Below are 27,205 nucleotides of genomic sequence, written 5' to 3'. Positions count from 1 at the left end.
TATTTTCTAGGGTGAAATTGGTGATTTAATTCTTTTCTTTTTATTAATGTCCAAACAAAAAAATTTATTATAAAGGGTAATATTATAAAAGTAAGCCAAAAGAAATAAAAAGTAACGATAGGGGTATCAATACTTTAACTGCAGGGATATTTCGAGGCATTTTAAAAAATACAGGGACTAAACAGATACTAATTTTAAAATATAGGGGGTAAATGAGCTTTTACCCTTAATTTAAATTAAATATTTCTTAGTTTGTGCCAATTAATTCCCTTTATTGCTTTTCATTTTTTATTCTTTTAAATAGATTTCTTTTTAAATGTTCCGATTTAATTTCTCTTTAATCTCATATTATATCTAAAATAATAAAATTAAAAAATTAAAATAAAATTAACATAATAAAATAAAATTTAACATAAAATTAAGTTAAGAAAATATCACAATAATATATAAATTATTATCACATCATCTATAAAATGTACAAATACTACTTTACACTTTTTTATGTTAAAAATAATAGTAAAATAATAATTTTAAAGAGTAACTTGACGTTTTCAATAGTAAAAGAGGAGATTCGAAAATTGTGAGTTGATTCATAAGGGGGTAAGCCAAAATTTACCTTTCTGGAAGTGCAGGCGTGTTAATTAGGTCTTGCAACGGTGCGCATTATGGTACCTTCCCAGTGAAGTAGTGAGTAGTGACGGCCAAAGAAAAAAATAAAAAAAATTACAACCTCTAAAATATTAATCGACGGTAAGAGTGAGTTGTAGAGGTTAATTTGTAATTAAATGAATAAGCAAGAACAGACAGGGAATAAGAATAGCCCATTATCCAAACAACCCGAAAGAAACTACCGCAGCCAAACAGAACCCTATCAGAAACAGAGACAATAAAAATTCAGCAAAACAGCGCTTCCCTCTCAAGAAGAAGCTCCGGCAGAACAAACAAAAGCAAAAATTATTTTTGCAAATGGGGAAAACCAAGAAGGATTTGCTGACGAAGGCACCATGGAGAGGCGGCGGCGACGACGACGAAGCAGACAAGTTCAAAGACGCGAAGCTGAAAGTCACGAGGGAGCCTGGCGCCACACCGACAATGCACGTGCCTCGCAAGGTGAAGGGTTCTAGGTACGACGATGTCGACGACGACGACGACGACCTTCAACTCGACCCCCAGCTCCGTTACAGCTTCCAGCGCAATTATCAGGTCTCCTTTTAGATACCCAATTCATGTTTTTAGCAGAATTTTTTTTGACGGGTTTTAGAATGATTAAAATTTGGTGACGTGAGAGTATTTGAAGTCAATGATTGAAAATTTATGCTTATTTTGATAAGAATGTAGCTCTAGTTTTAATCGTAATGTGTTTTATAGTGACTGGTTCAAATTTTGTTGTTATATTTTGATAATTTACGATACCAATTTCAATTTCCAATGCGTTAGTGAATACGGTTTGTTTGATAACTGTATGTTTATTTATCTAATTAGCAGTGATGAACCCACCAGCATCGAGGCTAACAATGGGTGATTAGTGTTTGCTTGTGCACAGACTAAAGTTGATTTGTTATTCAAGCACGAGTCATGTAGTATAGGGTGAAAAAGAACTTTGTATTTATTGTATATAATGAACATTTTTATGTGGCTCTTGACTGTATGTTTGCTTTTACTGCAGTTTGAAGCATCTTATTGTGACATCTATATGGAAATTTTGACTACTCTCTTGTTAGATTTGTGGTTGTATAATCTTTGACAAATATCTTAAGACATCTTCTAAATATCTTAAGACACCTGAATTCTAGCTTTGTTTTCGGTGAGTTGAAGTTACAATGATTGTGATGCAAATCTAGGTTGCGCTTGATGAGGAAAGGCATTTATTTTATGCACTTCTGCACTATTGTTAACTGGTAGTTAAGCACCGTGCTCTGTGCTCCATGTAATTGACACTTTAAGGCTATTTGATTGCTCTGTGCTTAAATGTTGTTTTTTTAAGGTCTTGATATATTCTGTTTCATTGTACTTCTATTTAAGAAATTTACGTGTACTTCATTGAGCTGGAGTTTCATTCTTTCATTTTTGTACAGTTTCTTCAACGAGTATTCAGCATAGACACTGTTGTTAAGCCTCTGCCACCTGCCATGGCTTACAATGTTTCTCGCAACTTGAGTTTCTTCACGAGGATTTTCACACAGTTCTTTGGTAAGTTTGATTTTGGCGAGCATTATTGGGAGCTGGGAAGATGGAAAATGAATGATTTTATGCATCGTTCAAAGTTCCAACCCAATAAGTTATAACAGTTCTTCTCCTTGTCTTCAATGGAAAATTTAATATCTTGTGTTTCAAAATTCATGTAATATTTTAACCTTATAAAACTCAAGCCATAATATTTTTTTGAGAATCTGTGATTGCATTGATAGTATACTCTTGTTCAACATTTTTTTTCCCTTGTAAATAATTTGGTGGTGACTTGTATTGCAGATCCTGAAGGTATTGCTAATGCACAGAAATCGCTTGGGTTAGGACAGGAAGAAAAAGCTCGCCGCGTGCGCTGAGGAAAAGGATGTTCTATCTGTTTGTAATTTTGATTGTATGAATACTTCATTTTGTTTGATTTTTTTTTTCTACTGATATTAATGAATTTTACTGTGAAGTCTCAACTAAACACCTAGGACTCTGAATTATGTGGTAGCTGGTTTGCATGAAAAAGAAGTTGTGGTTTCTTAAAGAAAAGACAAGAATTAAAGCTAAACTTTCAAGATCTCATGACTTCCTGAATTGATTAGTCGGGTGGTAAATATGCCAACCTTTCAAGTCCCCTCATGTTAGAAATTTTTCTTCCAAATATTTGGAGGTTAATGCGGCCTGTCTTTTTCCCAGACAAACAGATTTCCTTTATAGATAGTGCTTAAATCTGCTTGAAGTTATCAACAATTATGTAGTTTGTAACAGATTTCCTTTATAGGTATTGGTTAAACCTGCTTGAACTTATCAGCAGTTTTATAGTTTGTAGCTTTGGTATTGAACTGCCATGGAATAACTAAGCTGCAGAAGCTATACTTTCTGTTATTTGACTGAAACTCGAATTATTGTGGATTAACAGTCACGTCGTGGAGGTCTAATTTATACTTAGAATACCAGTTTTTCTCTTGGCTCTGCCTGGCTACACTTGGCCTTTTGCATGGGTTATCTGTAGCGGTGCTTTTCCATTTTCTTTGGCGGCTGTCAGTTTCCTTCTTTTGGATCCCCTCTTGTGTTCAATTTTCCCACTTTTGTTCTTCTTGGAAAGTGCAGCTGCAGCACCACCAATCCTCAATTGTGCCTCTGCTACTGCTTCTGCTGCCACTACAGCATCATTAACACTTCTGTTTACTGTTTGAATTTTCTCTTTCTTACACAGGTTAGAGTTTTCCCATTAACGGCCGCTTCATGATCATCTTCATCCTTAAGTGAAAGTTCACTACAAAGTTTTAATATTTCTTCAGATTCATCCATGTGGATTTGTTTGTTAATGGATAAGGTTAATTTTTTACTGGGTAATGCTAAGATTTTAAAGTTGAAGGTAACTAAAATATGAGGGATCAAATGGAAAACAACTAATTATGATGATAAATTTTTAGCTACAGCCTAGAGATAATAAATTCTTTAGCTTTGTTAACACTTACTGAGAACCCATCACCATTTATTCCCAACCGCCCAGCTCACCTACTGTCCTAGATGACAAAAAATGGATTCAATAAATCTGCTTATGGATAATTGATTAGAATCAACAATAACCAAAATTTTAAATTTAGTAAAATGATCACGAGCACTTGCTTTTACACAGACCAATTTTTAAAATGATTATGTCCAAGATGAAATAAATTGGATCACTATAACAAATGATATAATTATTCTAAAATTGGCCTATGTGATCATTTTGCCAAACTAAGAATATGAACCTGTCATGTTGCTTAATTATTTTAATAATTCAATAGTACATTTCTCAAATAAGATGATTAAACTAATATTTCAAGAGATTCATTTACAGTAATAAAGAACAAGGAAAAAAAAAGGAAAACAAAAAACTGCTGCCACCGATATTTGAACTTTTGTACCTTAAATTTACAGTTTTAATACAACACTCTTGGTACAAAACAACCTAAGGTAAACCAACAAAACAGAAACACTAATGATAATAATGACCTACTTGCAGTATTTCTACTTTGATACCATTTACAATTGCACTTCTCTACCTAAATATTACCAAAATCACTAGGAAAGGAGGTACAGAGAATTCTTGACGGCTCTGTAGTAAAGGATTCAATACTTTATGCGGAACAAACAACCAATTGTCGCAGCAATGAATGCAAGTTGCCCTATAATGCTTTATTCGGGAGAGCCTCCCCGCCAGTATCCCCATTTACTCATTCCACATTCTGATAGAAATTTCTCATAATCATCTTCAAGTTTTCTGTAAGCATGAGATGACTCTTCAAAGGAAATCAGAGGTTGAGCTTGATCTTGTTCTTCTACTGGATCCTGCACAACAATTAGTGTTTGGTCAGGAAAGAATGATTTACGAACGATAAGATCCATTTCATCATCAAACAAATAGGATAAAGTAAAACCAAAATAAGATTATGATTATTTCATATATATTTCATCCTCCATCTAACTTCACATGTATGAAACTGTGTTTAGGTATTTATCACTTAAACATAAGCTTCAGGTACTTGAGGTTATTTAGTTGAATGGTGGAATAAAGCATGAATCGTAACAGAATTTGTTGATGTATGCAAATACACTGAGATCAATGGATCCCTAATGATTAATGATTAATCATGATTAATCAAATACCATATGGCTGCATATGGCTAGAATATTTGGGGTTTAACTCAAATCTAAGTGCGTAAGATCAGGTTCAGCCAGAATTTCTTGTATAAAGAGTGCCAGTCATAAGCCAAACTTCCTAGTGTATCATCACAAGTTGGATCTTTAACCCAAGAATTGTCAACCCTAGGATTGATGTATGCTGCTGGTTTCTACACTTACAAGAAAGATGTCTTCTCTTAAATTTTCAACTTGTTAAACAAGATATAACGCTAAGAGCAAGAAACAAAATACCATGAATCACGAAGAGACAAAAGAGACAAGCTAAACACTCCATAATACCAAACGAAGGGAGACTGAGCTCCTACTCTACCAATAACATAAGCATCCTCAAAAATGGCATTGAATGAATCAGTCACTATTTTATCTCAATGTTTCCATTCTATTTTAGTGCTTTTTCGCCTCACTTGAGATACTTCTAGATTGCCAGTCATATCATACTGTATTAATAACCATGTCTCCTTTTGGATCTTAGAAAGGAGAAGGAAATGAGCCACTAATAACTCAAGGTACTAGATTCATTGCTTAAGCATTTCTACATTTTACAGAAGCAGTGGACTGTATACTTACATTGGTTCGTGGCCTTGAGCCAGAATCCAAGTCTTCTTCTATTATATCACGAAGAGCAGATTTCCACCTCACAGATTTGGACCCAGGATGACGTCCCTTAGATCCATTCGCAACTCGGTGGCCTGAACCTCCAGCGATTCTAGTGTGAAATGCACCAATCATGCATCTGATGCAAAATGCTATAAGAGGAACCACAACTAGAAAATAACCAGTGGTTTTGGCCTGTAATAGAATGGATATGCTTGTGAGGTCCCTACCACCAATGAACATACAAGATAAAAGAAAATTTGGAGATAAAAATTACCAAAGACAATGTGGAAAAACTTTAACGTTCGGCTTACTTGTGGCAAACCATGAGTGATTTCCATGACAAAATACTTTTTGTCCAAAGGCCCATAAAAAATATTCAGGGAATGCTGCAGAGTTTCTTTTAGATCGAAGCTAGGTAGTCTATTCCTCCAAATCTGTCAGAGATCATAGCATAGAAAATCGTACTGCATTAGAAGTGAAATGACAGAACAAATGTGACATTCATAAAGAAAAATTAATGAATTTCCAAGAATGAAGCAACATAAGGGATGGAAAACTTAATATAAAGTTCAAGTATACTGGAACATGCATTCCATAATGCATTGTCAAACAACACATCACTGTGTCAAACAATCTGCTATGCCAAAGCATTTCAATTATTCATCTGTTGCCAAACCTTCATCTGAAAGCCAATGATGGCATGATTTTAAATGACTCTTAAGGCCGTGCGCAGCAATAACCATCAATAAAATAGCCTCAGAGACCAATTCTATAACTACTATGAAGTGCACTCAGGTTTAAGCAATATCATCTCTTCAAAGGATACACTCATATGATGAAATTTGAAAACCTCCTTTAACACCTTGGCTTCTCATAGTTTTGCACGCAATTCCCAGTTTAACTTACAGAATTATGATCACATTAGCTGTCTGTGGCAGTTAAAATGACAGCATAACCTATGAGCATCCATAGGAAGAACGTCGAGAAATGCATATAAGAATAATTGTAGACTTGTAACCTGAGTTAAGGCATTCAATAAGAAAAAATTACTGATACATGATTATATAGATATTCTTTTAGTAATTTGTTTATAGTACATACAGGCTAAACTCCACTCCTATAAGGCAGAATCCAATTTCAAGACCTCCTCTACCATCCTAAGACACCTTATCAACCAAATTGACTAGTACCCACAAACATATAGAATTCAGAACGCAAAGCTCACAAAAGAAAATCCCATACAAGTATTAAATGCACCAATCATGCATCTGATGTACTATGCTATAAGAGAAGCACAACCAGATAACCAGTTGGATTTAGCCTGATAATAGAACAGATAAGCTTGTTGAGGTTTCTAAAAATACTGAACTGACAAGATAAAATAGAAGTTGAAGATAAAACTGTAAACAAATTACCAAAGATAATGATGCAAGTACTTAAACAATCTGCTTACATGTGGCAAACGATGGGTGATTTGCATGGAAATATGCCTTTTGTCCAGAAGCCCATAAAAAACATTGAGGGAACGCCGGTGCATTTCTTTCAGATCAAAGCTAGATATTACATTCTTCACTGTCTGTCAAAGATCATAGTACAGAAACAATGCAGTATTAGAAGCCAGATGTCAGAATAAACGACAAATTCACAGTGAAATTAAAGGATTTCAACCCTGAAACAACATAAGTGATGGAAAATTTAACTATGAAGTTCAAAGAGATTTTAAGAATATTAAGAAGGTTTGATGAAACTTATAAAATGTGTAATCAATGAGAGAATGTATTGTCTTATGCAAATAAAATTAATATTAATCCACGACATGATGAAAATGGAATAAAAAGAAATTATCTTAATTTATCAAGAACAATATTATCATATCACACACAGAAAATGATTCATTTTGATGGATGTTTGCATTTTGTAAAATAACTTAAATTATTAGGCGCAATATGGCTTTTCATTGTAAAATAACTAAAATTATTAGTGCGAGGGGGACAAGACCAGAATCACTTGATTCTGATATGAATCTACCAAGTAGCAACTAGGTAATATCATGTTAGTCAGCTAGTGAATGAGATTTATGATCAAATATCGTTTGAATTTGGAATGCGTATATCTTCAACTTGTAAATATCTTAGAATACACACGCAATTCCTTTTCAATTCTCACTCAATTCCTTTTCAATTCTAGTTATCTTTTCATCGGAAATCATGGCTCAGGGGGGATAAAACACTTGATGCAGTCACTCATATGATGAAATCTGAGCATCTTCTTTTCAATCTCGGTTTCCCAAAGTTTCACACAGAACTCCCACCTAGTTTTTCACTTACAAGAACTAAAGAATATATCAACTAACGAGGACCAATTGCAGTTGTAATATATATTCTCTTTGAAAGGTTAAAAAGAGAGGTAATATCTATTCCTAAATATTAATCTGCCTTGCCAAGGAATCACAGCATAAGCAACTTATTGAGCTGTTCATAACTGAAACCGCATGTCAACAAAGTCTAGGCATTTTGCTAAGGCCAAAATTTCTGATAAGATGAACCTGTTGATCAAGCATAGATATATTTTCTTTTTCTTTTAACAGCACATAATGCAAACTGAGTTCCACCCCAAGAGACCTTACCAACAAAAACAACTTGTACCCACAAAAGACATTTTATTTGGAATGCAATGCGTGTCACACAAAAATTCCCATGTTAGACATAAAGAGTAGAGAATCAAACAAATAAAGAACAACTGTAAACTAATAACAACCATGGCATTTTGCTCACCGCTTGCAATTCTTCCCTGACAGAAGAAGGAATGTTAAGTCTCTGTCCTTCGAATACAAGATCAACATCCACTATATTCTTATTCACAGCTGCAATAGAATATACAGACACCCCATATTGCTTTGAAATCGAAGTCAAAGTCTCACCCCTGCCACCAAAAGTCATAATTAATACTCAATTCGGTATCTTCCAAATGCACCAAAATCATAACTCGTAAAACAAAAACTGAATGTCACAAAATCTTACTCTTTAACAACATGAACCAGCAAGTGTTTATATGAATTCTGACCATTTGCTTCTTCTTGAAGATGAATTCTCCATTTCTGCCACCAAAAAATCATTTTTAATTTATACCCATTTGCATATCTTCATTATAAGTAAAAAATTGCTTCGAAATCAAAGAAATATTGTACCTTTGCAAACCCTCTAAGATGGCGCTTGGAAGAGAAACTAGAAAACAATGTTGCTGTTTGATTTGGAAGAGAGAGGACTCCTTGTCTGTGGCATAGCTTCGACTCCATCAATATCTAACTCACAGAGGGATCGATCAAATACGAAATATCCATATGAAAGTGAACATACAAAATAGAATCCTCAGCTATTTAAGCTTTATAATTTTAATTCAAATACAAAGTTAAAATACAGAAATATCCCTCATCAAAATGCATAGGAACTGTTTTGAAGGTGGCTTATTTTATTTTATTTTTCAAAATTAGAAATTTTGATGCAAATCTCTCTTTGGTTGATTCTTTTCGATTTTTTCCCCCACATATGTCGAAGTGTATCCAGTCTGTTTTGAGCTCAAATATATGAATAATGATTGGAAAAAAATTTTATATGCTCCGAACCAACACTGATTTTGGAGGTTCTACAAGATTTTTTTTTACTTATAAATATTAATAAAAAAATTTCTGATTGTGCCTATTATAATTGTGTTTAATCAATTCAATACAAGTCTCAAAATATATATTTTTTGACATGCAACTAGAAAAAAAGAAGTTAAAAATATGACTTAAATAATTCAATTAAAAATATCTTAAACATAGGTATTAAGCGTTTAAATGATTGACAATAAATCATAATTATATGTTTGACCAAATTAAATATAGATTTATAGAAGTACGATAGTTGAACAAATTAAAATTAGTTTTAGGATCTAGGGAAGCTAAAAAATTATATTTATTCTCTACATATTGGAAAGTCTTATATAATAGATTAGTTAATAACATTTTTCTCAATTAATACAAATTTATGAATTATTATAATTCTCTAGAGTCGATTCTGTATTAAGATATGGCTTCTAGTCATAATCATGTTAAACACAATAAAATCAAGATGAAAGAAAGACCATTAATTCATAAGTTGGTTTTTTGGGATTGAATATGTTAAAGGGCTTATTTTGGTGGGCCAAGGGTGCAAGTTTTTTCTCGTGTCAAAAAAGGTATTTGTGACCTTACAATATTAATTTGGTATACTTATGTAACTTTCTTTGTTTGACATAATTTTGTAATTCTGCAGTTATTGAGGACTAATAAATAAATATCCTAAATCAGAATAAGTACTGCCTCCTTCTCTTTTACAATTTCAAATAACATAATATTTTTTGCATCTTTTAAAGGAGCACTGATCCAATGCTCGAAAATTTTGCCCTATTTTGTATCGAGTAGATATAACTCTCTAAATCAGTAACGACAGGAACTTAAGCTATACCACAATAATATTGATGACAGAAATTTAGTGGTCACAATAATATTGATCTAGGTTAATTAGTCTTAATAGATCTCTGATTGTTAATATATCTGTAAATTTTTTATTTCATTATTTCGAAGGAAAAAAAAAAGTAATAATGTTGTCAAAAGCTGCGTCCAGTCAATCCTAAAATTCAGTGTTCTGGCATGCTCCGTGGGAGTCCTGAGTAAAGATAAATACTGATGGTGTTGGTAAAAGGAACCCAAATCCATCTTCTAGTGCTGTTGTTTTTTGCAGCGTTAATGGTTGTTTTTTTTGATGCTTGGCCATGTCTTTGGGTTTTTAATCTTGCTTTTATGGTAAATTGTATTCTATTATTTTGGCCTTAGAGATAACGCTGTCCAAAGTTGAAGTCACAATTGGCTTGAATGCGATTCGGCATTTCGGCTACTGCTGTAGCTTGATTTTGGACTCCCAAATTAAATTCGGCCACCTTGGAATCTTCTTATCCGTTGGCAGAGTTGTATAAATTTGTCCATATTCTTTCGTATGTTAACATATTTACACAAAAGAGAAGTTTGTTGCACATACTATGACCAAATATCAGTTTGCATGTTCTGTTTACACTTGGTGTCCTCCTATTGCTGTTTGCAAAAATTTACATGGATTTCTGGGTATGCCTGAGCATCAATTTTCTTATTGGAGGCTTTCCTTAAATTTGTAACTCCTTTTTTTTTCCCTTCTTAATAAGGCTTCTCCAGTTAATTAAAAATAAAAGGAAAAGGTTGTGACAATAATATGAAAAGTGTCATTAATCTGGTAATAATAGATTTTATAGAGAAATAACATGTCACTAAGGCATTGTTCTGGTGGTACAAGTTAATGTCATAAGTAGAGATCACTAATGGCCCGGGTGGCATGAGGCACGACACAACACGAGCACATTTCAGTAGGGTACGTGGCACGGCACGGCACGCATGTGAGCCGTGCCGGGCCTAAAATTTTAAGCACACGGTCTTTAAAACCACGGCACGATTAGAGGTGGGTCAAAACACGGCACACGAAAATGCACATAATAAGCACGCTTCATTGGTGGGCTAAACACGCGGCCCATAGACCATCAATAAAACGTGGGCCAAAGTATATCAAAGTAAAATTTTTTAAATGAAAAATAAAATATAAAATATCATGAATTTACAAATATCTTGTAATTAAATTTTTTAATATATTTTTTTAGCATAGGCTTTTAAAAATTAATTTAAGTCATAGTTTAAATAAATATTCTAATTTTTTATGTTTATAATTTATTAAATGGATAAATAAATATCATGATTTTATAAACGATAAATAAAATTTTTTACGACATTAATATTTCATTTATAAAATCATAACTTAGTTAATAGTTAATGGAGATATGTTTCATTTGTGATTAAAATATTTTTCATATTTATGCACAAAAAAATAAAATTATGAACAAAATATTTTTATGATAAATTAAAAATTACATTTTCATTCAATGGAGTTCAAGTGCAATTATAATATTAGTAGTTCAAATAAAATTAGGTGTAATTGTTATTCTAGGATTGTAATTTTATTTTTATTAATCATTACTATGATCTATGAATTTATTATTATTATTATTATTGGGCTGGTGGGCTTAAAAAAGCATATTAGGCACGTGGTCTTGACAAAAACACGTCAGGCATGTGGGCTTGTTTAGGCACGTTGGACATGTGGGCTTAAAGGAAAAAAAAAAAAAACGATTAGTGGGCTTCTTTGGACACAACCCACGACATGGCACGGGCACAACACGAGCAGGTTCGTGCCGTGAACCGTGAGCCGTGCCGGGCTCTTTTAAAAAAAAAGTGGGCACGGCATGGAGCCCGTGTGGGCCGATGTTTGGTGGTACGGCCCATTGGCTATCATCAGTCATAAGTTTAAGTCCCTCTTTGACATTCAAATATTTATCCTTCCGCATAGGTTAAATATCTCACAATAGATTTATAATTTGGTCTTGGTATATTATGGCAAAAACACCCAACCTGTCCCTTGCAAAATTGACCAAACCCAAAAACTTGGGCTTTGGCCTCAATTTAAGGGTCAAGGTATCAAGATATGATTATATTTTAGTCAGGATTCAATATCTACTAAAAAGCGTTGTCCTTAATTTCTAAATTGAAAGAAAAAAAATAACATTTAACACATTACACACACAACTCACGTATGCTTAGAGGTGACAATGTGGGTTATAAGATTATACGACACAGACACAATACGATTTATCTGTTTTTATGCTGATAAATATTGACATAATTAATAAATAAGTTGACATGACTCAACATGATAAATAACCGTAATATATTTTTGTTTGACTCCTCAACACGTTTATACATTTATGACAGGAATATCAATTAATGTGTAGTAATAATGTTGAAAATATTAACTAATCTATATGCTGAACACTAAATTAATTATTCGTGTCACATCCATATTGAGTTATAAAATTATTCAAGTCATATTTATGTCATGTTAACTTATTTATTGCCTATTTTTAAGAATAATATCAATATAATTTTTTATTTTTAAATTATTTTTTTTATATTAAATATGTTAAACAAGTTAATAAAAATAACACAATTAATAAATGAGTTACCTAAGTGTTTTGATATTTTAACGCGATTAATAAATGGGTATCCATGTTTACTTAAATTTTGACATGAAAAGATTATATGAATTGACACCCCTACGTGCATCTTAAGTATATTTGTCTTTGTTTCATATTAATGTAGTTATTTTGTTAATTTGATTAAACTGTTACAAAATATTGTATTGCTATTAAAACTAAACAATTTATATTTAACATAAAAATAAAATAGTACTATAAATAAAGAATTAAGAATATGAGTCGTACTCTAAAACAATATCTAAAAATTAAAAAAAAAATTATGGTCGGGCTCGAAGAAAGCCCGTGTCTGACATTGACCTGATAAGGTTAGGTCTGGCCTAATCTTTCCAACTAACTTTGTTACATTTTAAGGGATAAGGCCTTTCATTTCAATCATGGGGTCGGGCTAAGACTTTTCAGTCCATTACCATCTTTTAGTATGTTTTTAAGGAATTGAATTATTGGCATCACTCCAAAATCCTCTTAAAATCCCCTTTTTTCCATTATACTGATCTTAATGCCAAAAGTACCCATTTTCAAAAATAATTAAAATTTTTTTTTTCAAGTCTTTCAACTTAAATTTTCTTACTATTATTTTTTTTACAATCTTGATATCTCTATTTTTCTCTTTATGTTTCTCTCTCTACAAAATTAAAAAACACTAATTTTTGAAAAATAAAAATAATCAATAAAAAAAATAAAAAGAAAGATATTAAACTCCATACTCATCTCACCAATTTTGAGCCCAATGAAAAATAAAAGGGCTCAAGCGCTACCTTTCTTCGAAATTAAACAATGGAAGAATCGAATATTGATTACATCAATGGCCGAAAAAAAATCACAAGTGGAAATCCTCTTATTGATCACAGTATAAATGTTTTTATAAAATTGATTGTTCAATATTTCTTTTTTTATAATTGAACTTAGAAGAAGAGAAGAAGAAGAAGTTTTTGTTTCTCTGTCTTCAAATCGGTTATTTGCCATGGTTGGGAAGTTGATATGTATGTATGTATGTATGTATGTATGTATGCATTCTCAAGTGCGGGCCTCATCAATTTTTTTTAATGTGGATATGTTGTTAAACTGTGCATTTTAATAGTACTAAAATTTGATTCAATTAAACTGTACGGCTTAAAAGCATGTTTGCATGAAAAAACAGAGCACTCGCATTAGAGAAGGATTATATGTGTGTGTGTGTTTTAAGTTTATGCAAATCAATGGTGTACATTGAAGAGAGAAAAAAAAATCATACCTCCAAAAGTAAAATAGATTGAAGAGAGGAAAAAAATTGAATTGTATTAGTTATAAGGATTTTATAAGATTAATGAATGGGTGCCAATAGTCTAACTCATTTTTGAGTTTAACTACAAGTGTATATATTATAAATTCCCAATAAATTGAGTTGTTGACACCCGTCAAATTTCCTTATTAAACCCTCTTCCAACTCATAAAAACCCTTTTTTTTTATTGGTTTTACATTTTTAACTTCAATTATACTTAACCTGAAGGCCGATAAACCGCGTAATCCTGTCTCATTAAAACAAGTTCTGTTCGCACCCCCTGTAGATGTTTGCCTTTTCCACTGTGCTTGGCCCTTTCTTTTTTTCTTTTTTGGTGTTTTCACATCATCCTTGCCTTTTCTTGATAACGTTTACAAATCACTTGCATGAAAAAATGAGGAAAAAGATTTGTGTATTATTTATTATATTAACTGCCACTAGTTTTCGTTTTTTGCACTTGGGTTGAAAGTTCATTAATTAGAGGTGTTATATATTCATTGTAGCCATGTCTATTATTTAAAATGTTTTCCCTTTAACATTATCTTAGGTTATCAATAAACTTGTATTTGGTTTTAAAATTACAGTCAATTTAGTTATGTGGGGTTTAAAATTAAGAAGGGAGAATTAGTTTGTATGAATATCGAAAGACAATGAAGTACAGGCAATTGAAGATCGTTATTTATGAGTTACGGGATTTATTAAAAAAAGAAAAGAAAAAAAAGAAAAGCAGAGGAATAAATATGAAGGGCATTTTTTGACATCATAGTGATGTTATTAGAATTATTTTAATTTTTTGAAATTCCTAATATGGTACTTTTAGAGGGTCGGTTTAACAAGAAAATTTGATGGGTGTTAAAAGCTCAATTCCGTGTGAATCCAACTTGAAATATTATTAGATTGTAAGCCCTTTTTTTTTTTTTCCCTCCAAATGTTATTACATAAATCATGACTAATTCTTTTTCCAAAAAAAATAAAAATTCGTGACTAATTCAAATTTTCTGTGAATAATTAACGTATGGGGGCTAATTTAGGAAACAGATGTGTTAAATTTCTCCGAGATTTCATTTTTTTTCTTTCTTGTTTTTTTTTGCCATATTTAGAATGGCCAAATAAATTACACTTTGCAACTTAGGAAGTCTGAGCTGTTGTTGGAAGACTGTGCCCTTGTTGCCTATTTGGGTAGCGTATATTTGGGCACTGATTCATGATAATATTTTATTGCCATATATATTAATGCCTATAAAATACCCATTACATTTCATTATAATGAGCACAAACTTTTCTTGAAAGCACATATATTAGTATATAGTTAGTCTCGAAGCAAAAACCATGAAGTCAACAGTTTTGCCAATTATTTTATGCATTCTTCTTAGCAGCTTTTTGTTAACCCCCATTGAAGGTATTTTATATTCATATCAGATTAATATAAATTTAGTTAAATTATGTTTGTGCAAATGTGATGTCCAGACACTTGACTCACAAAAACCATCAAATCCCTATATTTTTTTAAATTGGGGTTTCACGATTTTTAAAAAAATAGTTTTTACCAAATAAATATAAATTTTCGTGATTTTTCAATTTAGGTTTATGGACTATTGCTTAGATAAGCATAGAGTTGGGGGAATGCTATATTCATTTTCAAATTTATTTATTTATTTATTTAATTTTTCATGGTTGTACAAATTATTTTATAAAAATTATTATTACACATATAATATTATTGGTTGAATGAAAATTTTATATAGTCTACTCATTTTTTTTCAATAAAAACAATTGTGCTATTTCATTTCAATTTCAATAATGACAAAATCGTTACATAAAAACACATAATCTTTAAAAAGAGATTCGTCAGAATTTATATAGAAAATTTGGAGCTCTCTCGTGATTCTTTCGGATAACTCTTCATCACTGCACTTAATTATATTTTGATGTATATACAGGGTCACGCTGCCGACTAAACCTAGGGCAACAACCAGGATCATGCGACAGGCCTAAGGATTCAGTGAGCTGTGCTCTTGGGGTTAGTCCATCATTGATGCCTACGCATTGCGATTGTGTTAATGTTGGTGCTAATCAGCGAAACTGCACATGTGAAGTTGAGTCACCTCAGTGCCCATCTGAGGCTGCAGCTGCTACAAAACCAAAAGATAATTAATTACTGTTATGTATTTTGTTTTTAAATTGGCGAAGTATTCTGCCTATCGGCATATGTTTAGTTGTTATGTTCAAAGCTATCGTTTGATCACAATAATAAAATAAAGTGATTTTTTAGTTTTTTCCCCCTTGAATTTATCATGGCATACATATTTATATTTATGGTTTTATTAATTATTTCAATTTTATTTATATATTGAATATGAAACCCGTCGAAGTAACTAACGTAAAGAAAAATACAAGCAAGGGGGGACATTGAAAATAACTCCAGAATAAGAGTATAAGATAGCTAAATATCAAAAGATTTCGAATATTTTAAGAATACTTTTAAGTTAGTTTCAGAGTTCAAACTTGAGTAAACTAATCTTGTTCAAAGTAATTTGGCAGTTAAAAACAACAAAAATAAATAAATAAATACTTAAATTATTATGGTTAATTATGTTGGAAAAATATGCTCTTTAAAAGTATATGTATTTATTTAATTGTAATAAACAATTTTTCTGATTGATAAAATAATTGACATATTTTATTCAAATATCTTAGTTGCATTAATATTTTGAGTAAAATTCATTTAATCATATTATATGTATTTATGTGATCACCATGTGAATTTACAGAAAATATAAATACAAGTTATCTTATTATTAAATAAATTAAGTTCGCAGTTGATAAATAAAGTTGGCTACTTTATTTACGTATGAACTGTAATAAATTCATTGAATGATTTGTCTTAATCATGTAAGAATTTATTGATGTAGTATGACTACATTGAACTGAATCAAAAATGAGATTTAATTAACTTTGTAATAACTATCAGACTTATTAAATCTCGTAAGCATCATTTTACTGTAATCTTAATCTTGAGTTAGTTATAATTTCATGATTGTAATTGTTATTCCATTTGAGTTATCAATGCGCACGACACACACTTGTAGTCAAGATTACCCGGTATCTTGGTGGGAGCAATTATGAGTATTGAAGTTATAGATTAACAATATAGAAATTGTACAACACATCTTTTGATGGGTTTTCAACACTTGATCCATAGAATTCTCTGGTCAGAGTGTATCAACATATTTAGTATGTTGAAAATAATCATTGGAGAAAACTACTAAGTATCAAGTAACAATGTGTAATTAAATTGATTGGACAATTGAGATATCGATTTAATTAAAGATGTGGTACAAAGGATTATGGAGTAAAGAGATCAATGTGACTTGGGACGAATTATTATTCAAACATACAACTATGGAGGTCAGTTCCAATCTTATAGTGGAGTAGAGTTGGAATTAAACGATTAGGCTTGCTCATTTGCAGGCTTAATTGTTGTAGCCACTATTGTATGTTCCCAAATAATCACCAGGTTAGTTCATTTAATTGACTGCACCACTACTGGACCTAAAAAACAAGAAAACTGACATATTAGGTGATAAACCTAATTATGATATTTGTTAAGATCTTATGTGTTATATTCATGTGCAAATGGAACCTTGTATTATTTTACAAGTTGGGCCCCAAAAGTGGTTACACATGATCTCCACTTTCATGTAAGTGAAGATCATGTGTAACCACATAATAAAAGGATAATACTTATCTAGGGTTTTATAAGAAATATTATATAAGTGTATATTTCTTAAGAAGAAATGAGACGGTATTCCAAAATACACGTTTTGAGAAAAACACTGAAAAAGAAGCCGGTTGTTTTGAGAGTTGTGAAACGGACACGCACACGTCCAATGCAGATCAACTTGAGTCATAGTCTGAAAGATTATTTGGTGATGGATTGTGATCTAACAAGATTAGTGGTGACGGATCGTAGTCTAACATGAGAGATGGTGACGGGTGGTGATCTAATAGGAGTGGTGGTGACAGATCGTGATTTGGAAGTCTAGATTGCTTCAGCGAAAAAGCAAAGTCGGATTATCAAGATATGATTTTCTAAATTACGAATTTTTATGTATTGTATGAAATCGGTCCTAAAAGTTTTTATCACAAAAATAATTTTTTACTAACAAATTAATCTTCTTCTTTTAAGGGATGTACATGTTTGATTGGACAATTTCTTTTTTATTTTAAATATGAATTGGCGGAGATTTTATTGAAGGAAAGAAGAGTAGAAGCAGAAGAAATACAAATTAGTAAAAAAACCGAATCGATACTGAGGTATCCGCAAGAGTCTTCTAGTAAATCCTAAAAATTATTTTTTTAGACTAATAATTTCAACCATCTTGTATAAATAAATTCATGTAATTTAATATGATAGGAAAAGACTAATTGTATACAAGTATCATAAGCCCACATAATAAAAACAATTAACTGTTATAATTTTTTTAACCAATCTCTTTATGCTACATCATATTGCACATACTAATTTATACAAAATTCTTTGTGACTTTATTATTATTGCTTTTTTTTCTAATAATCTTCTGAAGAAGTTCAAAAGTGATTGTTCGAAGGAGATATAAATACGCTATCCTTTTCTAATATGATCACATCACTTTATTTGACAACGTAGTGATTATTTCTTCGGCATGGCAAAAATATTATATTTTCTAAACCGCGACAATCCTAAACTGTGCCTAAATAAATCATGTGTGGGCTAAATAATAAATAATAAATATTATATATTATCTTTTATTAATTATATCCTTCGGTACTAAGATTTTTATTTATCAAAATCAAACCATTATTTATATAGTAGGCTTTATAGAGAAATTTATATAATCATCTTTTAAGAATTTCTTTTTTGGGGGGGGGGGGGGGGGTTTTCCCCCTGCTACCTCAAGAATATTAAAGTACAAGTAGTTACTATGAGTTTCTAATAATATCTCATAGTTTATATTAATCCATTGGCCACCAATATATAATTCAAGGTAAAAATTAGTATCCCTAGAGCCTTCCAAAACACTATTTTACCTTCTTAAATAAATTCATGGGTAAAATAGTCTTTTACCTTATATTATTTAATGGTAGTTAATAAGTTAACTAAAACTTGAGGTGGATTTAAGATATGTTCAAAAATTTATTGTTGCTACTTGAACTTTCAATATGCTTGAGGTGGTTGAAAGATAATTTCACTTAAATATTTAACGTTTGTGAATACTTTTTAAGAACATGAGTTGGAATTCCCCATAATAATTTTTATATTTATTTACATTTTTAGGATCCTCAGATAATAGCCAGCTTTTTATCTTGCTAGACTTAGTACTCTCGTTGCCATATAACGATTACAAGGCACTATATATATATATTATTTAAGTGACTAAGGTTAATAAATTGAAGGCATAAATGGATTTCCAGATCATATATTACATATATCGCATTGTATTCCATTTTCATATTTTTACCATATTACTTCATTACCCTAGAAATATTTTTGCATGTTATCATTGCCTAGAAATATTTTATAATGACAAGTAACATCAGCTTTGTCATAGCTAATTAGCCAGAAAGCAAAAATCATGAAGTCAATAGTTCTGCCTATCTTGTTCATTCTTTTGATTAGCTCTTTAGCCACCACCATTGAAGGTACCTTCAAGGCAGTATTATCAACCTACGTTATATCTATATCCATATATATATATATATATATATATATATATATTAATCCATGTAATTCAGGTTAAATTTATCGTGAATATTGGTTTTCTTTTTTCGTTGTCAATTAGTAATTAATTCCATAGCAATAGCGTTAATTCTTTGTTCAATTAATTTTACATTTTGTTACATCATTAATGTGTAGGGCAAGCATACTGCACAAAAGAGAAAGGAAATACTGCAGGAGGGTGTGGCGTCGATCCGAAAACTCAATGCTACATTGATTTTCTGAAAGAATTTGGTCCGCAGTCCAATCCTAAAGATTGCTCATGTAAAAACGTTGGAGCTAATAATCGATTATGCACATGTAAAATTTTGTGCTAATTATTAAGCTAAGGCCAATTTTGTTAATTAATTGGCAACCTTGAATGTTGGATTACAACAATCTATATCTGATAATAAGCTGTAATTTGTTTACTTTGTTTGATTTTAATTCAAATAGAAAATTGATAATCAATGCAATTTCTTAGGTGCTAATAGAAAAGTGATTTGGTGATACGCATGTCAAATCTTTGTTGCTATCGCCTCATTTTTAATTCTAAATTTTCTAGTAGTTACTAGAACTCTTATAAAAAGTTAATAGATCAGTAATATTCACATGAAAAAAGAACTGTTTGATTCATTTAACGGTTCACTTTTAAAGATCTGAAACTCTGAATATTAAATATATCCACGTATCGAACATGTCAGTCTTATTGTTTATTTATAGTGCAAGAGGGTAAATCACTAAGATTTGAGGAGGAAGGGCCTAAAGGCATAAAAATATAATTGAGAATTTTTTAACTTCAGTGGCAGTAGCTGACACACGTGCCCTTTTTTAGAGAAATATATAATAAAAAACGTTAAGATAGAACAAGAGAAAAGAAAGGGCAAGGTTAGCCATACCTCGACCGTAAAAAGACGAGAGCTAAATAAAAAAAGCATGGAGCCCTAACGATCTGTGAATAAAAACTCCAGCGATCCTTGACTATCCTTGGTCAAACTTGAGGGGAAGTATTATCACGCAATAAATTAAGTTGAGTGTAGAGAGATTAATGGAAATTAATTGGTCAATGGTGGGTAGAATTGTCACCTTCCAAAAAATTTTCTTCTCCTAAATTGTTTTATGTTCACATTTTCCTCCTTATATATTGCATTGTTTGCTCTTTCCTTTTACTGTTTGAGTGTTTGTAGGAGAGATTTATGGAAATTGTCAATATTGGTGGATCGAACTGTCAGTTTGTCGCCTTCCAAAATTATTTTTTTCTAAATTTTTGCAAATTCATATTTTCCGCCTTATGTTTATAGCATTGTTTGCTCTTTCATTTTACTCTTTGCGGTGTGTGTGCGTACTTATACATAATAGTATAATACTTTGTAATGAAGTGAATTTATTTCTTACTGTTATAATTAATTAGAACCTTTTTTCATGTTCTAGTCTTATCAAATACAAATTGAAGCCGCGGAAGTGTTCTGGAAATTATTTTTCGCTGGGAAAAATATATGAATTTAAACTTCTTTTATTAATTACTGAACGCACACATTGAAGCCCGAACCAGAAACCTAAACTTTAAGAAGGTCGTTTCTTGCCACTAGACCAAGATCTTAGCTTAGATTATATATAAACACCATTTACACATAATATTTCCTGAATACCCTCGTTTACGCCTACAGTCAATTCGAAGAATGATACCAGTAAAACTTAAAATTTGGATTTCGAGGACAAAAGATACTTTGTCATCTTGAATTCCCCAGAGAAGAAAGAAGTGACACGTGTTTTAGATGGAGTAAAACTTTAATGGAACTGTCTATTAAATGCATGCCATATATTTCAAAAAGATTATTTTTCTCTCTAATATAATTGATCAATTTCAAAACGAGTGCGGTTTATATTTACATGTGTGTATCAACATGTTATTAAATGGGTGTAAAAATGACACGATCACGTGTCCGTTACATGTAAATATTTTATCTCCAGACAGGTGGGTTCTAGACAATAGGAAATCAGTGCTCTCACGTTAATGGACTTCATATTGGTAAAGCGTAAATAAATATATTGGACTTATTGTATCCCTACAACTAGTAGATCACGAGAGTAGGGAGCAACCAGCTCACACCACCGCTAATTGAGTATGAAAAACACAAGAAAGCCACTAAAAGAGTTTCATATATACTCAATAGAGTCCTTTTTCTCCTCAAATGGTGGCCAAAGCTTAAAGCCATAGCATATGATTCCCATAATGGCCGTAGCCAAACCTACCAAAAACATAAGTATAAATGATCCTAATGTAATGGATTTCATCTCACAAAATTCTTTCAAACTTTAAAACTAGGATTTTAATTATTAATTTACTCAAAACAATGAAGAGAATTATGGAGTTATTATTGTTGGTCATTCTGTGCTTAACTGCCAGGGCTTCCTCACAGATTCAGCCACAGGGCCTTCAAGTGCCATGTTTCTTCATTTTTGGTGACTCATTGGTGGATAATGGAAACAACAATAGGATTCTTACTCTTGCTAGGGCGAATTATAGGCCTTATGGCGTTGATTTTCCTCAGGGTGCCACTGGCCGGTTCACCAATGGCCGAACCTATGTGGATGCCCTAGGTGATATTCATTATTTATGCTTGTTAGAAATGTTTTTCATTTTTATAACCATGCAGCTATGCAAAAATAAATAAATTATGTTTATAATGTGACTAGTAATTTCTAAATATGGTTAATGTATATAATTGAAATGCTTTTCTTTTGCCCTAACTTTCTTCTATTGTTTAATTTGCAGCTCAACTTTTAGGTTTTCCAAATTATATTCCACCGTATGCCAGAACTCGAGGACCAGCTTTATTGAGAGGAGTGAATTATGCATCTGGGGCCGCTGGTATCCTTGACCAAACAGGCACCAATCTGGTACATTTTGTTTACTGTCAAAATATATATTGTACCTAAATGTAAATCAATTTCCCCTTCAAACTCTATTGCGAGTAAAATTCTCACCTTAAAACTCTTCAATCACCCTAAATTACCTAATAAACCATATCACTCATCATTTGGTGTGCAACTGTACACATGGTGCAGCATCTTCTATAGCGCTTAATAAATAAAGTTGAAACTCTTGATTGACGATACACTGTCATGTAGCTGCAGAATCGTTTACCATAATATACCTAATTTATCCTTTTTCTTATATATGCATATCATAATCAGAATTTTGATACTTATAATAAAAAATCTACTTTCGAGACTACCCTATATCAAGTCTATTGGGATAGAGTTCAGATTTCTATCGTATATAATCTTAAGATTGATTTTTCTTTTGGCAGGGTGATCATACTTCGATGAACCAGCAAGTAGCAGCTTTTGGAGAAACAGTACTACAAATGAGGAGATACTTCAGAGGAGACAATAATGCACTCAACAACTATCTAAGCAAATGCATATTTTACTCAGGAATGGGAAGTAACGATTACCTTAACAATTATTTTATGCCGACCTTCTACTCAACTAGTTCTGATTATACCACGAAAGCTTTTGCTGCTCTTCTTCTTCAGGAATATACGCGCCAATTAATGGTTTGTTCTTGATTTTCAAACTATTTTTTTGTAGTTAGAGAGAAGCAAAAAAACCAAAAACCAAAAAACAAAAACAAAAGGTTTAAAGAAAATTTAAAAGAATCTATGGGAAGAAATATTCTAAATATTTTTTTTCGGGAGAAGCATAGCTTAATTGGTTTAGTAAATTTACTCCCCCTATACCAATGTGAGTATGATTTGAATATTAGACCTTTGCCTTCAAAAAAAATTAAATAGATTTATGTATGAATTTTTCTATATTTGATATTTTGACTTGTTTATAAAAATGAAAATTAAAAAATTATGTAAGAAGTCATATTTGTCCCTTTTAAAATATTTCGCACTTAAATAAAATCAGAAAAAAATTATTTTTAATTCAAAAATAAAAATCTTAGAATAAATGTTGAGTAAATAAAATAAATAAATCAAAATAATTAATATTAGGTAGATTTAGGCTCTGTTTGGTACAACTTTTCAAGTAGAGTTTATTTAAGTAGAGCTTTTGCCGGTAGAGTTTTGACCAAAAACCTTTTAGTTGTTTAGTTGTTAATGAACGCTTTTATTGAAAATTATAAAATTACTTTAATAGACAATTTTTTTAATATTATGTTATGAAAAGAATAAAATAAGATTGTAAAATAAGTAGAAGATATTTTAGATATTTTAACATTTAAAAAAAACTTTTCAACCTTTACTCTTAAAAGCACAAAATTTGAGCTTTTGCTAGTAGAGATAAAATAACTTATTTAAACTTTAAAACTCTACTAAAAAAGAACCAAATAAAAAACAAAAATTTTAATAAGAGCTTATGAAATCAAATAAATACTTAAATAACTATTAGATGAGTCATACGAAATATTCACTTAGACTTGTATCAAGATTTCTCTCCTTACCAAGCTCTTCTGAATTGTTAATAATTTTCTGACACCTGTCTGCAATGTATGGTTAAGCTCTAACTAATTTAAATCTTCATTTGGTAACTACAATCCTGATTCATTTGATTTAGCCTAGCTATCAATTAATATTCTTACTTATTCATGTATTATTATTATTATTATTTTTGGCTCATTCTTCAGCAATTATACTCCTTGGGGGCTCGTAAAGTAATTGTAGCATCAGTTGGTCCAATTGGTTGTATACCATATCAGCTTGCACGATTCAGTGGTAACAACAGCACGAGATGCAATGAAAATATCAACAAGGAAATCGTTCTTTTCAATTCAGGGCTCCGAAAGTTAGTCGATCGATTTAATGGTGGCCAATTACCTGGAGCGAAGTTCATTTTGGTAGATTCCTACCGAAGCTCCAACGATCTATACATGAATGGAACTAACAATGGTAATTATTATTTATCTAATCTTTACCTGGAGAATGTATTGTCTTATGCAAATAAAATTAATATTAATCCACGACATGATGAAAATGGAATAAAAAGAAATTATCTTAATTTATCAAGAACAATATTATCATATCACACACAGAAAATGATTCATTTTGATGGATGTTTGCATTTTGTAAAATAACTTAAATTATTAGGCGCAATATGGCTTTTCATTGTAAAATAACTAAAATTATTAGTGCGAGGGGAACAAGATCAGAATCACTTGATTCTGATATGAATCTACCAAGTAGCAACTAGGTAATATCATGTTAGTCAGCTAGTGAATGAGATTTATGATCAAATATCGTTTGAATTTGGAATGCGTATATCTTCAACTTGTAAATATCTTAGAATACACACGCAATTCCTTTTCAATTCTCACTCAATTCCTTTTCAATTCTAGTTATCTTTTCATCGGAAATCATGGCTCAGGGGGGATAAAACACTTGATGCATTCACTCATATGATGAAATCTGAGCATCTTCTTTTCAATCTCGGTTTCCCAAAGTTTCACACAGAACTCCCACCTAGTTTTTCACTTACAAGAACTAAAGAATATATCAACTAACGAGGACCAATTGCAGTTGTAATATATATTCTCTTTGAAAGGTTAAAAAGAGAGGTAATATCTATTCCTAAATATTAATCTGCCTTGCCGAGGAATCACAGCATAAGCAACTTATTGAGCTGTTCATAACTGAAACCGCATGTCAACAAAGTCAAGGCATTTTGCGAAGGCCAAAATTTCTGATAAGATGAACCTGTTGATCAAGCATAGATATATTTTCTTTTTCTTTTAACAGCACATAATGCAAACTGAGTTCCACCCCAAGAGACCTTACCAACAAAAACAACTTGTACCCACAAAAGACATCTTATTTGGAATGCAATGCGTGTCACACAAAAATTCCCATGTTAGACATAAAGAGTAGAGAATCAAACAAATAAAGAACAACTGTAAACTAATAACAACCATGGCATTTTGCTCACCGCTTGCAATTCTTCCCTGACAGAAGAAGGAATGCTAAGTCTCTGTCCTTCGAATACAAGATCAACATCCACTATATTCTTATTCACAGCTGCAATAGAATATACAGACACCCCATATTGCTTTGAAATCGAAGTCAAAGTCTCACCCCTGCCACCAAAAGTCATAATTAATACTCAATTCGGTATCTTCCAAATGCACCAAAATCATAACTTGTAAAACAAAAACTGAATGTCACAAAATCTTACTCTTTAACAACATGAACCAGCAAGTGTTTATATGAATTCTGACCATTTGCTTCTTCTTGAAGATGAATTCTCCATTTCTGCCACCAAAAAATCATTTTTAATTTATACCCATTTGCATACCTTCATTATAAGTAAAAAATTGCTTCGAAATCAAAGAAATATTGTACCTTTGCAAACCCTCTAAGATGGCGCTTGGAAGAGAAACTAGAAAACAGAACAAAGCAACAATAAATAAATAAATAACAGAGAAATGCAAAGAGCTGACGACGAAGAACAAGAAAAACATTGGAGACCTGTGAGATGGGAATGTTGCTGTTTGATTTGGAAGAGAGAGGACTCCTTGTCTGTGGCATAGCTTCGACTCCATCAATATCTAACTCACAGAGGGATCGATCAAATACGAAATATCCATAGGAAAGTGAACATACAAAATAGAATCCTCAGCTATTTAAGCTTTATAATTTTAATTCAAATACAAAGTTAAAATACAGAAATATCCCTCATCAAAATGCATAGGAACTGTTTTGAAGGTGGCTTATTTTATTTTATTTTTCAAAATTAGAAATTTTGATGCAAATCTCTCTTTGGTTGATTCTTTTCGATTTTTTCCCCCACATATGTGGAAGTGTATCCAGTCTGTTTTGAGCTCAAATATATGAATAATGATTGGAAAAAAATTTTATATGCTCCGAACCAACACTGATTTTGGAGGTTCTACAAGATTTTTTTTTACTTATAAATATCAATAAAAAAATTTCTGATTGTGCCTATTATAATTGTGTTTAATCAATTCAATACAAGTCTCAAAATATATATTTTTTGACATGCAACTAGAAAAAAAGAAGTTAAAAATATGACTTAAATAATTCAATTAAAAATATCTTAAACATAGGTATTAAGCGTTTAAATGATTGACAATAAATCATAATTATATGTTTGACCAAATTAAATATAGATTTATAAAAGTACGATAGTTGAACAAATTAAAATTAGTTTTAGGGTCTAGGGAAGCTAAAAAATTATATTTATTCTCTACATATTGGAAAGTCTTATATAATAGATTAGTTAATAACATTTTTCTCAATTAATACAAATTTATGAATTATTATAATTCTCTAGAGTCGATTCTGTATTAAGATATGGCTTCTAGTCATAATCATGTTAAACACAATAAAATCAAGATGAAAGAAAGACCATTAATTCATAAGTTGGTTTTTTGGGATTGAATATGTTAAAGGGCTTATTTTGGTGGGCCAAGGGTGCAAGTTTTTTCTCGTGTCAAAAAAGGTATTTGTGACCTTACAATATTAATTTGGTATACTTATGTAACTTTCTTTGTTTGACATAATTTTGTAATTCTGCAGTTATTGAGGACTAATAAATAAATATCCTAAATCAGAATAAGTACTGCCTCCTTCTC

At 31.3% G+C, this 27,205-nt stretch overlaps 3 protein-coding genes and 1 long non-coding RNA gene across 8 annotated transcripts in view; 3 read left to right on the top strand and 1 right to left on the bottom strand.

The window, feature by feature from the left end:
• The first annotated feature begins 872 nt into the window (after window positions 1-872).
• On the top strand, window positions 873-2,749 carry LOC102625167 (hypothetical protein). Its single transcript, XM_006478204.4, has 3 exons — window positions 873-1,203; window positions 2,076-2,190; window positions 2,470-2,749. The coding sequence occupies exons 1-3, from the start codon at window positions 967-969 to the stop codon at window positions 2,541-2,543; spliced, it is 426 nt and encodes a 141-aa protein (XP_006478267.2). The 5' UTR covers window positions 873-966; the 3' UTR covers window positions 2,544-2,749.
• Window positions 2,750-3,969: 1,220 nt separating this feature from the next.
• LOC102625451 (uncharacterized) lies at window positions 3,970-26,221 on the bottom strand. Of its 5 annotated transcripts, none has more exons than XM_052437879.1 (8): window positions 26,079-26,221; window positions 25,953-25,989; window positions 25,786-25,862; window positions 25,540-25,687; window positions 6,914-7,036; window positions 5,772-5,894; window positions 5,431-5,652; window positions 3,970-4,509 (listed from the first exon to the last, which is right to left on the bottom strand). In XM_052437879.1, exons 1-8 carry the CDS (start codon window positions 26,150-26,152, stop codon window positions 4,357-4,359), a joined length of 957 nt encoding a protein of 318 aa, XP_052293839.1. In that variant the 5' UTR covers window positions 26,153-26,221; the 3' UTR covers window positions 3,970-4,356. The 5 variants fall into 5 exon arrangements, with proteins under 5 accessions (XP_052293839.1, XP_006478268.2, XP_052293840.1 ...); XM_006478205.4 differs by lacking the exon at window positions 25,540-25,687 and adding an exon at window positions 8,235-8,382; XM_052437880.1 differs by lacking the exons at window positions 25,540-25,687; window positions 25,786-25,862 and adding exons at window positions 8,235-8,382; window positions 8,481-8,557.
• Window positions 19,469-19,988, top strand: LOC112496775 (uncharacterized). The gene is made up of 2 exons (XR_003063290.2): window positions 19,469-19,550; window positions 19,765-19,988. It is a non-coding gene; the product is annotated as an uncharacterized LOC112496775 (long non-coding RNA).
• LOC102616966 (GDSL esterase/lipase At1g33811) overlaps window positions 21,954-27,205 on the top strand; it is a 38,887-nt gene continuing 33,635 nt past the window's right edge. Inside the window, exons 1-3 of the mRNA XM_052437877.1 lie at window positions 21,954-22,206; window positions 22,382-22,506; window positions 22,920-23,168. Of these exons, the coding sequence (XP_052293837.1) occupies window positions 21,960-22,206; window positions 22,382-22,506; window positions 22,920-23,168 (621 nt within the window). The 5' untranslated portion in view covers window positions 21,954-21,959. The remainder of the gene's footprint in view (window positions 22,207-22,381; window positions 22,507-22,919; window positions 23,169-27,205) is intronic.

The sequence above is a fragment of the Citrus sinensis genome, chromosome 3 (genome assembly GCF_022201045.2).
Source record: "Citrus sinensis cultivar Valencia sweet orange chromosome 3, DVS_A1.0, whole genome shotgun sequence".
Taxonomy (NCBI): Eukaryota; Viridiplantae; Streptophyta; class Magnoliopsida; order Sapindales; family Rutaceae; genus Citrus; species Citrus sinensis.
Note: the sequence above shows the minus strand (reverse complement) of the source record. Positions and strands in the feature narration are given on the sequence as shown.

Bases quoted from the DNA above. Each gene is read 5' to 3' on its own strand.
- LOC102625167 (XM_006478204.4), top strand. From the start codon at position 967: ATGGGGAAAACCAAGAAGGATTTGCTGACGAAGGCACCATGGAGAGGC. The intron at 1,204-2,075 runs GTCTCCTTTTAG...ATTTTTGTACAG, and splicing joins GCTTCCAGCGCAATTATCAG to TTTCTTCAACGAGTATTCAG. The intron at 2,191-2,469 runs GTAAGTTTGATT...CTTGTATTGCAG, and splicing joins GATTTTCACACAGTTCTTTG to ATCCTGAAGGTATTGCTAAT.
- LOC102625451 (XM_052437879.1), bottom strand. From the start codon at position 26,152: ATGGAGTCGAAGCTATGCCACAGACAAGGAGTCCTCTCTCTTCCAAAT. The intron at 25,990-26,078 runs GTCTCCAATGTT...TCTGTTTTCTAG, and splicing joins GCAACATTCCCATCTCACAG to TTTCTCTTCCAAGCGCCATC. The intron at 4,510-5,430 runs GTAAGTATACAG...ATTGTTGTGCAG, and splicing joins GCTCAAGGCCACGAACCAAT to GATCCAGTAGAAGAACAAGA.